Source organism: the organism of the source record quoted next, unplaced genomic scaffold, assembly GCF_019419815.1.
Source record: "Pyrus x bretschneideri cultivar Hongxiangsu unplaced genomic scaffold, Pyrus_bretschneideri_v1 Contig32, whole genome shotgun sequence".
NCBI classification, from domain to species: domain Eukaryota; kingdom Viridiplantae; phylum Streptophyta; class Magnoliopsida; order Rosales; family Rosaceae; genus Pyrus; species Pyrus x bretschneideri.
The window spans coordinates 5,265,995-5,278,720 of NW_025999635.1; the positions used below are offsets into that span (position 1 = coordinate 5,265,995).

Sequence of the window (12,726 nt, forward strand, 5' to 3'; positions counted from 1 at the left end):
CTGAATATTTTCGAAGGTTCTTACATTTACCGGTAAGAACGCTTCATATATTTATTAGATTCTTTTTTAAAAAATTATTCTGAAATATTAGGCAAAGTGTTAGAAAAGTACATGGCGTGTAATGACTTGTCTTAACACTCTAACCCTCGCATCGTGGCATGCCATAACAAGCCTCATGAATTGTCGACAGAATGCATGGTGTGTCATGACATGCATTCTGCCAACAATTCACAACGCTTGTCATGTCGTAGCCAATAGTGATGTTCTGACGTGCCACGATGCGAGAGTTAACGTGTCAAGACAAATCTTGACATGCATTTTCTAACAACTTTGACACGCTAGGGTTTTTGGGGAGGGGAAATATCTATCGTACGCAACCTTACCCTTACTTTGAAAAGAAGCTATTTCCATCACTCGAACGCATGACCTTTAGATCACAAAGGAGCAACATTTCTGTTGCATCAAAGCTCACCCACAGTAAATATCATCAATATCCATTGTTTTCCTATATCTTGTCGATATAGTGTGAAGTTTGCATTTCACTCCACTTTCATATCAATCCTTAATGTTTTGGATGTTTTGACTAGATTATCAATAATTTCGTGAATATTTTATACTTAAAACTAACCATGGAAATATTGGTTTGGTTTAGCGCATTCGAAGTTAGCTTCAGCAAGTGCTGAGTGGATTACTGGATTATGATCGTATTTCATTTTCCCATCGGTGACTATGGTGTCTACAAGTTTGAAGATCATACAACTTTACAAGACATCGATTATGCGACAATGTCAAAAGTGATACCGATCATATTCAATCATTTCAGTTCCATTTGGTAACTCAATAATCCCTACTCTTAAATTAGTACTGCAAGATGAACAGGGACGCCCTCCGCAAACCATTGCTAGCCATGAGAGATATTTGACCCGTAGCGAGTCTAATCGTCGAGGTTTGCCGGATTTTATCTTGCCCTTCCTGCAAAACTTCAAAAGAAATGCACTAATCTGCAGAGTTATGATTGGCAGTTACCTCCATTCACCGTTGACGGCAAATCTTATATCGCATCCCAGTCTGGTCAAGTAGATGTCCATGCCCATGGATACAACAGTTATGCTCAAAAGCAGCTCCTCAGAGACCGAATGGTGACCGAGACAGAAATTTGAACTCCAAAACTACCTATTTCACATGACAGGGTAGTCTTTCAGATTATCCCCAGTCATGACTGGTCTTTATTCTCTCACCGAAAAGAATGCTTGCACCGATCTAACCATTACAAGTGTAAAAACCAGACCAATTATTTCTAGATGCATGGAAAGTAACCTAAATACCTCAAGAGGAATGAACATGTAGCACACAATCCACGCATTTGACGACTGGTTTCTTCGGATCCCCATCCCGGTTAAACAAGCAGCACCAGCAACAGAGTGGTTAAAACTAAAAACCAGATACAGGAGGATGGAAAAGAAAGGGAAAAGTGTACCTATGGAAAGAAGGAAATATTCCATGGGTTGGTGACTGGTAAATATGCGATAAATGTGTTACCTCAAAAATGATTAACAATCATCATGTCGCCGGCTGCGGTGTTTTCATATCTTAATATGTGTAAACACACAAGTTTCATACAGCAAAAGGAAATTTGCCTCATCCCAAGTCTAAAATGAAATGTAAAAATGAGTTACAATAATAAAATTATACCTACCTCAACCATTTTCTCCGCTAATAATACTGATGAATGGGTAGATGGTAGTCTCAACAAAGATATGAGATATGGAAACTACCTCATTAAATTTCAAAGCTCAGACATCATTCTACACGATTCATCAATACGGGCGAACTGGACTTCTAGGTGACCTCCTGTGACTGTGCCTAACAGGGGAACGTGACCTGCTTTGATCACGGTACCTATCCCTTCCTCCATCTCTTCCATTTCTGGACCTATAGTCCACCCCTCTCCCTCCATCCCGACTACCTCTGCCATTCCACTCCCTTGACCTTTCATAATCTGAGTCTCGTTCCCGATATCTGTCCCGCTCCCTGTCACGATCTCTATCACGATACCTGTCCCTATCACTTGAATTACTTCTCCTTCTATCCTCCTGTTCCTTCTCCCTTTGTTTCCTCCGTTCTTCTTCTTCTTTCTCCCTCGCTAACCTTTCTTCTTCCCTTGCCTTCTCCTTAGATTCCTGAAAAATAAGGTCCACGTTTGTAGTCCCTGAGCAAGAAATCATGTTTTTCCTTGACTTCAATACTTCATTAATCAACAGAGAGACTCACCTTGAACTCAGCGATAAAATCCCGAACCATGCCATAACCAATATGCTGCTTCCCTGTAACATGAGACTGAGTTCTCTCTACAGCATCATTGGCCACAAGAAATGAACCACAGATCTCACAGAGTGCCATTTTTTTCTCCTGTGCCAGCATCAACACTTTATCATTCTGGGGCGGCTGAGCCAAGGCTGTCTTTTTAGAATTAAGCATATCCACCTACCAAATGAAAGGATAAAGAAATCAAGTGGTCAAATTTCATGTAGCAGTATACTCCACAGTAATAATTAAAAATCCCAAACATCAGCACCTTTCTCATGAGTGCTTCAGCTTCATCGACCTTTCCAGCTTCACCTAGGGCCTCCACTTGTTCCAGTAAGTTCTTTATCTTTTCCTCCAGAACAGATAGCTGTTCAGACTTTTCAGCTGACAGTGGAGGAGCTGGGGCAGGTTCCACCTCCTGAGCAAGGCGTTCTCGCCCACGCTTTACTCTTCTATCTAAATCCATCACCTGAAAAGCAAATTATAATAAGACAAAGAAATATAGGTGAAAAATCATACATCACGAAGAGAAATGAGGAGACATGCAAAACATACCAATTTCTCACAAAAGTGAGCAAGTTCAGCTTCAAACTTGGGTATAAGCATCATGCCGTGGGGACTCTTCAAAACTAAAATCAATAACATAAAGAATCAAAATTGGAACTACATAATATAATGACAACTTTGGAACAGAAAACAACAGAAATATTAAAACAAAGCAAAAAGCAGCGAGTTTTGAGCTAGAGAACAAAACCAGAAAAGCGAAAACAAAAAAGATTGATATGGATAATCTTTGGTTTGGTCTCGTGCATTGAATTGTGATATCAAAACTAAAATATACCTGGAGTACTTATGAAAAGGGAGAGTGTATGAAATGACCTCTGGTCATCACCCAAGGTCAAAAATAAAAGTTTAATTTTTGCAAAACCTTCTAGATACTCATCTTATAAACATAAATATAGCAATTATATATCACTTCCCTGGTAATCTGTGCAAAACATCTGTACATCAACAATGCATAGATAAGAAAAATTAAATAATTAATCTGAAAAGGGGCAAATAACCTAGAACCGAACCCCTACTGAATACAAAAGAGAGTAGACCATGCATAATTAACTGCCAAAATAAATAATTGATAGACGATTCATGCAGCGGACATTTTATTGGATGTCTCATGCAGCAGTGCATCACTATGAGCAACTGTTTAGCTACTGCTGACTTGGAATTGATAAACGATTCTCCCCTACGTGGAAAGATCTGTTCAAATGCGTAAATAAGTTACCACAAAAAGAAAAACCCAGCTACTGCTTAGAATACCATGTAAGGCATGTCAAAGTTTCATCCTACACCCTACACCACACATAAGAAGCAGAAAACTTGTTTGTACGAAGACAAGAGAAACAACATTCTTACAACAGAAGCATATAAATGATCAAAAAGTCTTACGGGTTAGCAAGCTAAACTTTTTCAAAAATCATATCGTTTTTTTTATAGAATTCGTGACAAAACAATTCCAAACAAGCACAAAGGACCCTCTTTTGATTGCAAATATAAACTCCGTACATAGCAGAACGAGAAAACATTAGATAACATTGTGATAGGTTCACATTGCCAAAAAATAAAAACTCTCAACTCTATAAATGTTCAGTCTATCACCTTTCTTTCAACTTTGGGTCATGTATTTTAGAGCAAGGTCCTGATACAAAAACAAAAAATTTACAGTCAATGAAAGCGTGCACTCCACAAAAGCAAATTTAAGCATCTGATACGAAAAACTGATATCCCTAACCATGATTCAAGCATTTGATCTTATTCCTCAGCAAGAAACTTGGTGTTAAACAATTGAACATCAATACAATTTCCAACCGCAACTCACCTAGATCGCTTCGAGTGTTAACGAAGAGATCGTGGGGACAAAATCGAACCATATAGGCTCCACAAACCTCCTTATCATCCCAAGTAATTTCCTTGTACCCCTTTCTCTCCTCCTCTGTCAAATTACGAGCTGGAATTCACCACAAACCAGTATTCAAAACCAAATTCAAACCAATTCAAACCAAAATCAACCAAGAAAAACATCAAACAAATTAGAACCCATTAAAGCCATTATCTTTTCTAAACAAATCCAAAGTCCCCAACTCATAATCAGCAACTATCGTTTCTAAACAGAGGGGCGATCAATTAGGGTTTGAACCTGAGCCCATAAGTTCGTCCAGCAGAGCTCTCTGAGCATCCATGGCTGTGTCAAGTGATGATTTGGGATTGGGAAGGGGAACAACAAAAAGAAACCGATTTGTGCTTTTGGAGAGAAGAAATCCAGAAGGGTTTGTAGCGGAGGAACCAGTGAGGATTGAGCAGTGGAATAGGTATCAATGGCTTCTAGGGTTTTGCTCTCCAAGGACTAGAATCTCAGAGAGACAATATGAGAAGAAGAGAAAAGAGGCGAACCGGGCCTGGTCTTGTCCGTTTCCGTGCGAGCCGCTCTTGGTCACCGGAATTGAACTTTTTTTTTAACAAAATTATAGGTTAATTATATTAAGTTCATCTAAATTGCGGAAAATCCCAATTTCGTATTGTTTACCGCATAAATGTGAAATACCAACTCTATAGCTCATCGATCTTGTAATATGTGAATTAGCAACAATCCGTGATCAGTGATGGATGTACATTGGGATCAAGGTGGTCTCAAAACCAATCAAAGGCGGGAAAATATACATGTAAAGGTTAGATTCTTCGAATGTTTAATCAGGTCCTTTTTATGCCCACAAAGTATTTGATGTAAACCTATTAGGCATATCTTGACATCAGCATATTGCGTTGACACGCTTAACAAATACTATCAATAACACTTGACACTTGACAAATTCGAAGACCTTTCCATGCTTGTTTTTCAACTTCTTAATAGTCCTGGAACTACTTTGGTCTCAATAGTACATCCACCCTGGCTTGGAGATAATAGATAACTTATACAAATTTTCCATAAGATACAACGAATTACGCATCCAATATGTTGAAACCAAGTCTAAAAACAAGTAGAAAATACAAGTGATATTGGCGAAGGATATTCGAACATGTGACGTATCGTGACCTAAATGAATTTTTGGCAGAGGTTAAATTTGAAGTCTAGTTTTGTGGAGATAACAAGCTTGGACTGTTGTCGACTAAAGACAAGAAAGCCTGCTACCGTTAGCGAGTTGCATGGCATGCAGTCCAACCACAGAAGCTAGTATGCTATTATCCAAAATCCTGCAACTTCTGTGGTGCTCTTTATCTCTCGTTTCTTCTACTAATCCAACCCCAAATCCTCCCATCGAGCTAGCGCGATTCATACTTCATCGCCAATCACAACCAAAACATCTGCTGCGTACATTTTCAATCATGAACGACACAGTAGACAAACTTGTTATCTTCCTGGCAAAGAGGGACGGCATTGACAAGCTTGTCAAAACCTTCCAATACGTCTCCAAGATTGCGCACTGGCATGCCGAGGCCAAGAACCCCGAAGTTGCGCAGCGAGCCAAGCAGTGGGAAGTTGCATCCGGGCTTAGCCGGAAGGCCTTTCGAACGGGGCGGTTTCTCACGGGATTCAATGCGCTGAGAAGAAGCCCCGGCTCCAACCCTACGCTTCGGTTCCTAGCCGTTCTTGCTAATGCAGGGGAGATGGTCTACTTCTTTTTCGACCATTTTCTCTGGCTGTCCAGAATCGGGACTCTGAACCCGAACCTGGCGCGAAAGATGAGCTTTATATCGGCGTTTGGTGAGTCGTTTGGGTATGTTTTCTTCATCGTTTTGGATTTCATTGCGTTGAAAGAGGGCGCGGAGGCGGAGAAAAAGGTTGCTGCCTTGGAGGACAAGTCTGCGGAGACGAAGAGCGAGAGTTTGAGAAAGATTAGGGCTGATAGAGTGATGAGATTAATGGCAGTGGCGGCTAATGTTGCGGATTTGATCATCGGAATCGCGGATATCGAGCCTAATCCGTTCTGTAATCATGCCGTCACTCTTGGGATTAGTGGTTTGGTATCTGCATGGTCCGGTTGGTACAGAAACTGGCCTTCATAAGTGATTGAGCTCTTGTTAATTGTGTTTAGAGCTGAAGTTTGTAAATTCAGTATATCTACTGCATCGTTATACATATATATATATATATATGTTTAATTTGAAGTTATTAAACCAATGCCACCTAAACTTGCTTTGTTGCAATTTGCTTTATCTTAACACGTGAAGTAATTATATAACATGATCGTATTCCAATATTACATATTTTTAAATAATGTACTAAAGTTTACGTTTCTTTTTAACTGGAAACTCAAATATTACATATTTGTGTCCTACAACAAAGAGGAAATGAAGTGGAGTGTTAAATTAAATTTTGGGTTTTGAGTCTAGTCGTCTTTAAGGAGCATTGTAAACTCAAAATTCTAAATTATCATATACACAAGGGATGTACTTCAACCAAAAGATTTAGAAGGTTTTGTGTTAGAGACGACCCTTACTAAAAGATTTGGGATGATCTCATAAGTATGCAGATTAATCATATGATGAAAGAGATATTGAAATACAATTGATTGATTAGAAATCTAAATATTCACCAAAAAAACGACACGTTGTTTTCGCCTCTCGGTAGGCTTTCGTGTACCTTTTGGCTTCTTAGCCTGGAATGAAGTTCCTAGTTTCCTAAAAAAAAAAAAAAAAAAAAAAAAAAAAATGATCCAGTCCTCTTGAAACGACATCGTATACAACAACATTTGTCGGGGACATCGACAAGTCGTATTACACCGAACGACGGGAAAGAAGACTACAATCCAAACAAATCCGAAGGCCGAAGCGGAAGAGCGAGACTCGCAAAGACGAGTTTTTAAATAAGCGTTAAGAAGACAAAAGTTGACCCACGTAAATCTAGTCCCAGTCCGGATCCTCCCTCACTAATTAGTCCCGGGTTTTCCCAAAGCGGTGCCGGAGAGAGCAGAGCAGATCGGATGGCGGATGGGACTGCGCACTCGCGGTATGTGAAGCTGACGAAAGAACAAGCGCCGGCAGAGGACATTAATCCCGGCGAGCTCAATCAGCCCATCGAAGTTCCTCAGGTTTCTCACCCCACGCTCTCTCTCTCTCTCTCTCTCTCTCTCTCTCTCTAGACCAATTCGTCGTATTTTTTGTTAATTTGACATGGGTTTGCTCTGGAAACTCCATTGCTAATATCCCATTTGTTTTCCTGTATGATTTTGTATGAATTGCATTTCGTTAAAACTTGTGTTGGTGGGATTTGGTTTGGATTGTTAAATTTTTCTACTTTTTGTATGTATTTTCTGATTAGAAGGTTTTTGGGGGGATTGAAGAAATTTATAGTAAAAAAATTGGTGCTTTGTAATTTGTATAATGCCATTTCTGGGATAAGATTTAAATCAGATTTTTGAAGTCGTATTGGTACATCAAGGAATTGTTCAGATCTAGAATTTTCGTAGTTTTCGAAAGAGGACGACTAGTTGGTTTTGGCTACAACTTGAATATGGTTGATCAACTACATTTATGTTGTAGGTTTATGGGGTAGATGTTGATGAATTTGTGAATTTCACATGTGAGTTCGTTTGCATTGGAGGGTTATAATTTTAAGTCGTTGGATCGGATGAGAATGTGATTCGGCAACTGATCTTGTGTGTTACGGGCCAGTTGAATGTTCACAGGTGTAACGAATGTGGACAGCCTTTACCCGACAGCTATCAGGCCCCTGCAGATGAGCCTTGGACAACCGGAATTTTTGGCTGTGCTGAAGATAGAGAAAGTTGTAAGTTGATATGGGAACTAGCTTTTCATTTCTTGTACAGCGACGCAGTATGAAGTTTACGCTTACCTTTGATTTCCTTTTATTTTGATCTTTTGCTTTTGCGGGGGATTTGGTGTCCCACTGAGCTTGCCTCATAAACAAAGCGCAAAGCCCTTGCAATAGGGTTTTTTTTTTCACAAATGTGCAACTATAGCAGTGCATGCGTTAAATTCTATGATGCTTATGGCTACATTTGATAAGATGCCTTCTTCCTTTCGATTTTTCTGGGGTATATTTCGTCTATTGGAGTTTGTCTCTGGAATATTGAATGCTCGGAACAAGCTATCATGCTTGCCGTTCAAAGTTTGAAATTTATAACTCTAGCATTGCCCTGTTTCATATTCTTTTATTACAGTTTATTCGTCTTATGCTCTGAATGCTGCCTCTAACTTTATCAAGTAGGATGTTTCTGCCCATTCAATTGGTTGACCATAGTCCTGTGATTGATAAGCATGAACGTCTTTGCTCGTACTACTGTGCTGTGCATCTAGACTCTAGTTCCAGTAATTCATTTCTGTAATATAAAAAGATGGTCTACTGATAACACTGCCTTTTGTTACCTCTTCAGGCTTGACAGGGTTATTTTGTCCATGTGTTCTGTTTGGGCGCAATGTTGAGAGCCTAAGAGACGACACCCCTTGGAACAGACCTTGCATTTGTCATGCCGTTTGCATTGAAGGTGGTATGGCTCTGGCAGCATTAACTGCAATCTTCCATGGCATTGACCCAAGGACTTCATTTCTTATTTGCGAGGGTCTGTTATTTTCTTGGTGGATGTGTGGGATATATACAGGTCTTGTCCGGCAATCCTTGCAGAAGAAGTATCATCTAAAGGTAACCTTTTGTTTGTCCGTATCTCAAGTTTATGTCATGTGGAATATATTTTTCCTAACTGAAGCTTGCTGGATGCTTAATTGCGTTGTTGACTGCAGAACTCGCCGTGTGACCCATGCTTGACACACTGCTGCTTGCACTGGTGCGCCTTGTGCCAAGAGCACCGGGAGATGAAGGGACGCCTCTCGGACAATGCTGTGATGCCAATGACTGTCGTCAACCCACCCCAAGTTCAACAGATGAAGTCTGCTGACGACAACCAGGACTCTGCTGCACCATCCTCTACCAGCAATAATGGCCACACCAATATGGAGATGCAGGCGTTGTAGGATTTAAGCTAAGCGTCATTTCACTAGGGTTTAATGTGTGTGAGCTGCCGCCATTGTTGTAAAATGGTTTGATGTCACATACAAGGGAAATCGTCTATACAGTTGCTTAATATTAATCTGTGATTCTGTATAAACCTCAATCTATATAGAGTCTTATCCTTTTCCATTGCAGTGAGGATTGGAGACATTTTAATTTTGAAAGATTTCACTTCTAATTGGATACATTGTTGTGTGCTTGTTTTTTTAAAGTTGAGGGGGAAGGGGAGCCTCCCCCCTGAGGGCAGGGCATACCACAAGCCTTAGAGGACATACTAAGGTGTCTTAGTCTATTTTTTTGGTTTTTACAAATCGCCCATTAAGAGGAATTGCTGACAGATGGACTAGAAAGGTTTTTAGTGTATTTTTCTCTCTTTCTATTCGATTTTTTCAATTGATGCGAGGATCACGTGAAGGACTTTTATGCAATAGGAATGTCACCATGGTGGATTCTCATATCAATCATGCACTGCACTTAAAACACTTGTTTGTACATTATTAGTTTGAGATATGACTGTAATGGTCCCTGTTGTACATAAGTGAACTAACATAACTCTCAATTCGAGGGTTTTCAAGGCGGAGGGTTTTTTAGAGGTCCAAGCTTGCCTTCCGGCTCTCTCTCTTTTGTTGGTTGACATAGTATGTGAGGTTCGTTTGGAAGTTCTTTTAGAATAAGTGAAATCATCTTTAAAGAAAATATTTTTAAATTCTAAAATCACTTAAAGTGGTTCCTTTAATGTTATTTCAGGATTCATTTGCATTTTTATTATTAAGGACTGGTTCCATAAATATTTTCACCAAAAACGTTTTCCTGCCACTTTAGAATAACTTCCAAACGAGTTTGTAATCTTTCTGTTTGGGGTTTGGGGATGAAATCCAACGTTTTCAAAATGAACCTGCCATATGATTCATAACAAAGTGAATACATATTAATTAATTTTAATTAAGTCCACGTGGATTAATCTCTCTTTTAGCTGGCAATTGCCAAGTAAAAAACATAAACATACAAGGACTTCTTATCCTAAAAGGGCTAATTACATTTTAGTAGCCAAGTTCTAACAGGTTTAGGATATAAAAACAGAATAATCATTCCTCCTCCTACGCTAATTAAAATACATATACGCCTCACAGAAAAAAACTGTATATATATAAAATGTATGGGACTCTTCACTAAATTAAATTCCCACAAGAAAAAATTGAACATATGTTTTTCGCTTCTTCCATCATGCACAGTGAATTTTCTCCCGGTCGTGGTGGTGGGTACGCTGAGCAAAAGCATGCGACAGAAAACCCACCACCTTGTTATGGACTTTCGATGTTGTCCCTAGCTTGTTCTACTAAATCCGGCAGTGCTGCGGTGGAGACGGGGGTGGAAGATGTCCCTTATAGTAAAAAGGACGTGAGGGATTATACGTACACGGGGGTGGGAGATGTCCTTTATAGTAAAAAGGACGTGAGGGATTTTATTTACAGACAAGATGTGGAGAAGCACAGGACGAAGAAGTTTATGCAGAGAGAAGATAACCTGGAGAAGTACATGAAGAGTGCGGTAATATATAGGGCTAAAAGAAAGAGACGTGCCTCGCTTGCTGGTTGTTTGGAGTTCTTGACGACTATTTTCTGCCTCAAATTTTAATAGCTCGAGTTTAGGTCATAGGGTTAGTCAATTTGGTTCTTTTTTTGTTTCATGTATTGTAATGTTTTTAATTTGCTCAATATGTTTTAAGATCTTTGTCATTTTTTATAATTCGATGAACAATGTACTTGCGTTATGAGATAATGTTTTATTTGTTGGTATATAATAAAAGAAATATGTTCAATAAATGACTTGTAACTTAAGTGATCAGTTCTTCAGCCTTGCACCCGAGGTCTATGCTCGAACACATGTAACGGTGTAGTTTTGTAGGAAAAAGAAGTTGAGTGGCAGATAAGACAGAATTATAGTGTTGTTATACCGATCCAAAATAATACTAATTACAAAAATCGTCGATCTTAATATGGGCTAGAAATATAGCAAATCAGAAAAGCAAATAAAATAGGAGTTGTTTTTTTTTTGTTATTAATTACCAGTTGTTGAAAGGCTAGGAGTTTGTAAAAGACAATATACTCTTTTTTATTTTATTTTATGTTTTTTACTAAAATATGTTGTGAAAAATAATAAATTTACTAACAAACCACTGTCTCACTACGTGAGGTTTTTTGTGAATTATTTATTTATTTAATTTTTTAAATCCCTAGCGAGAAAATCCCAATTTGAAAATATTATAAATGTTGTCCCATTTTGTTAGTCTCACGATAATTCCATGCCAAACAAAGGAAACTCATTTGTATTTCGAAGAAAGTTGCATAACGGTAATAATATGAGTAGGGTTCTCTCTTCTCCCCTTGCATACTTTTTTTTTTGTCTCTTTTTATATAAAAAAAATCAACACAAGATACTGACGTAACTTAATCGTAACCGTTTAAAGATAAGGAGAGGAAAGATGAAGGAGATTAAAAGGGGAGATAATCTGCCAATCAACCATGTCCTCCCAATCATGCGAACATGTACATTGCCACGTGGCTTGACGTTTAACCATTTTTTGAAGTTTTTTTTTAAACTAAAATGGTGATTGAGATTTACATAACTTCTCACCTTGGTCCCTAAGATTTAAAATCAATACAAGTGGTATTTGAGATTATTCACCATCAATTATTTTAGTCATTCTGTGAATAGTTATGTTAAATAAAGATTAAAATGACAAAACTACCTTCAATTTAATAAACAATGGGCCAAAATGATTTGACAAAAAATTAAGGGTATTTTTGTCATTTCATCCTTATTTAATGAAGATTTTTCACCGAATGACTAAAATGATTGATGGTGGACAACTCAGGGACCAATTCTATTGATTTTAAATTTCAGAGATCAAAATGAAAAGTTATACAAATCTCATGAACCATTTCGGATAAAAAACTTCATCAACCTTCACAACCCATCACCAAAACTATGCCAATTTTTAATTGCTCAAATATATAAGTAACTCCTTCATAGAACAAATGTTGCCCTAACTGCTCTCAGTTTTGCAAGGTCATACAACAACAACAATCAAATCTTATCTTACTAAGTGGGGTCGGTGTATGAATCCTAGAACGGCACTGGCCTCAGTTTTGCGTTAAGTATTTTGTTAACTCAAGTACTCCATATATTTACTTAAAAGTCTTTTTCCAAAAATTTCTAGATCTTTCTCTATCTTTTTGCCCTGAGTCTTCTAATATAAGTCTTCGGTTCACATATATATCTAAACCACCTTAGCTGATTTTATTTCATGTTTTCTTGAATTGTAGTGGTGGCATCTAAAATCAAACATGCATTACACATAAGACAGGTATTTATACATTATTAGTTTGATATATCAC

The 12,726-nt window shown here is 38.3% G+C and overlaps 3 protein-coding genes across 3 annotated transcripts; 2 read left to right on the top strand and 1 right to left on the bottom strand.

Annotated features, from left to right (window-relative positions):
- Nucleotides 1-1,547: 1,547 nt before the first annotated feature.
- Nucleotides 1,548-4,816, bottom strand: LOC103963391 (luc7-like protein 3). Its single transcript, XM_018651441.2, is given in 8 exon segments — nucleotides 1,548-2,180; nucleotides 2,272-2,484; nucleotides 2,576-2,776; nucleotides 2,863-2,905; nucleotides 2,907-2,936; nucleotides 3,964-4,003; nucleotides 4,184-4,312; nucleotides 4,502-4,816. Coding segments are annotated over 8 exon segments (1,062 nt in total). The 5' UTR covers nucleotides 4,545-4,816; the 3' UTR covers nucleotides 1,548-1,817.
- A 684-nt stretch (nucleotides 4,817-5,500) lies between these two features.
- Nucleotides 5,501-6,492, top strand: LOC103963390 (peroxisomal membrane protein 11B-like). The gene has a single exon (XM_009376198.3). The coding sequence runs from the start codon at nucleotides 5,506-5,508 to the stop codon at nucleotides 6,364-6,366; it is 861 nt and encodes a 286-aa protein (XP_009374473.2). The 5' UTR covers nucleotides 5,501-5,505; the 3' UTR covers nucleotides 6,367-6,492.
- A 620-nt stretch (nucleotides 6,493-7,112) lies between these two features.
- Nucleotides 7,113-9,513, top strand: LOC103932662 (cell number regulator 6-like). The gene is made up of 4 exons (XM_009342295.2): nucleotides 7,113-7,391; nucleotides 7,975-8,089; nucleotides 8,697-8,962; nucleotides 9,061-9,513. The coding sequence occupies exons 1-4, from the start codon at nucleotides 7,284-7,286 to the stop codon at nucleotides 9,289-9,291; spliced, it is 720 nt and encodes a 239-aa protein (XP_009340570.1). The 5' UTR covers nucleotides 7,113-7,283; the 3' UTR covers nucleotides 9,292-9,513.
- The last annotated feature ends 3,213 nt before the right edge of the window (nucleotides 9,514-12,726 follow it).

Excerpts from the sequence above, each read along its gene's own strand:
- LOC103932662 (XM_009342295.2), top strand. The coding sequence starts at position 7,284 with ATGGCGGATGGGACTGCGCACTCGCGGTATGTGAAGCTGACGAAAGAA. Across the intron at positions 7,392-7,974 it reads AGCCCATCGAAGTTCCTCAG|TTGAATGTTCACAGGTGTAA; the intron begins GTTTCTCACCCC and ends GTTACGGGCCAG. Across the intron at positions 8,090-8,696 it reads TGCTGAAGATAGAGAAAGTT|GCTTGACAGGGTTATTTTGT; the intron begins GTAAGTTGATAT and ends TTACCTCTTCAG.
- LOC103963390 (XM_009376198.3), top strand. The coding sequence starts at position 5,506 with ATGGCATGCAGTCCAACCACAGAAGCTAGTATGCTATTATCCAAAATC.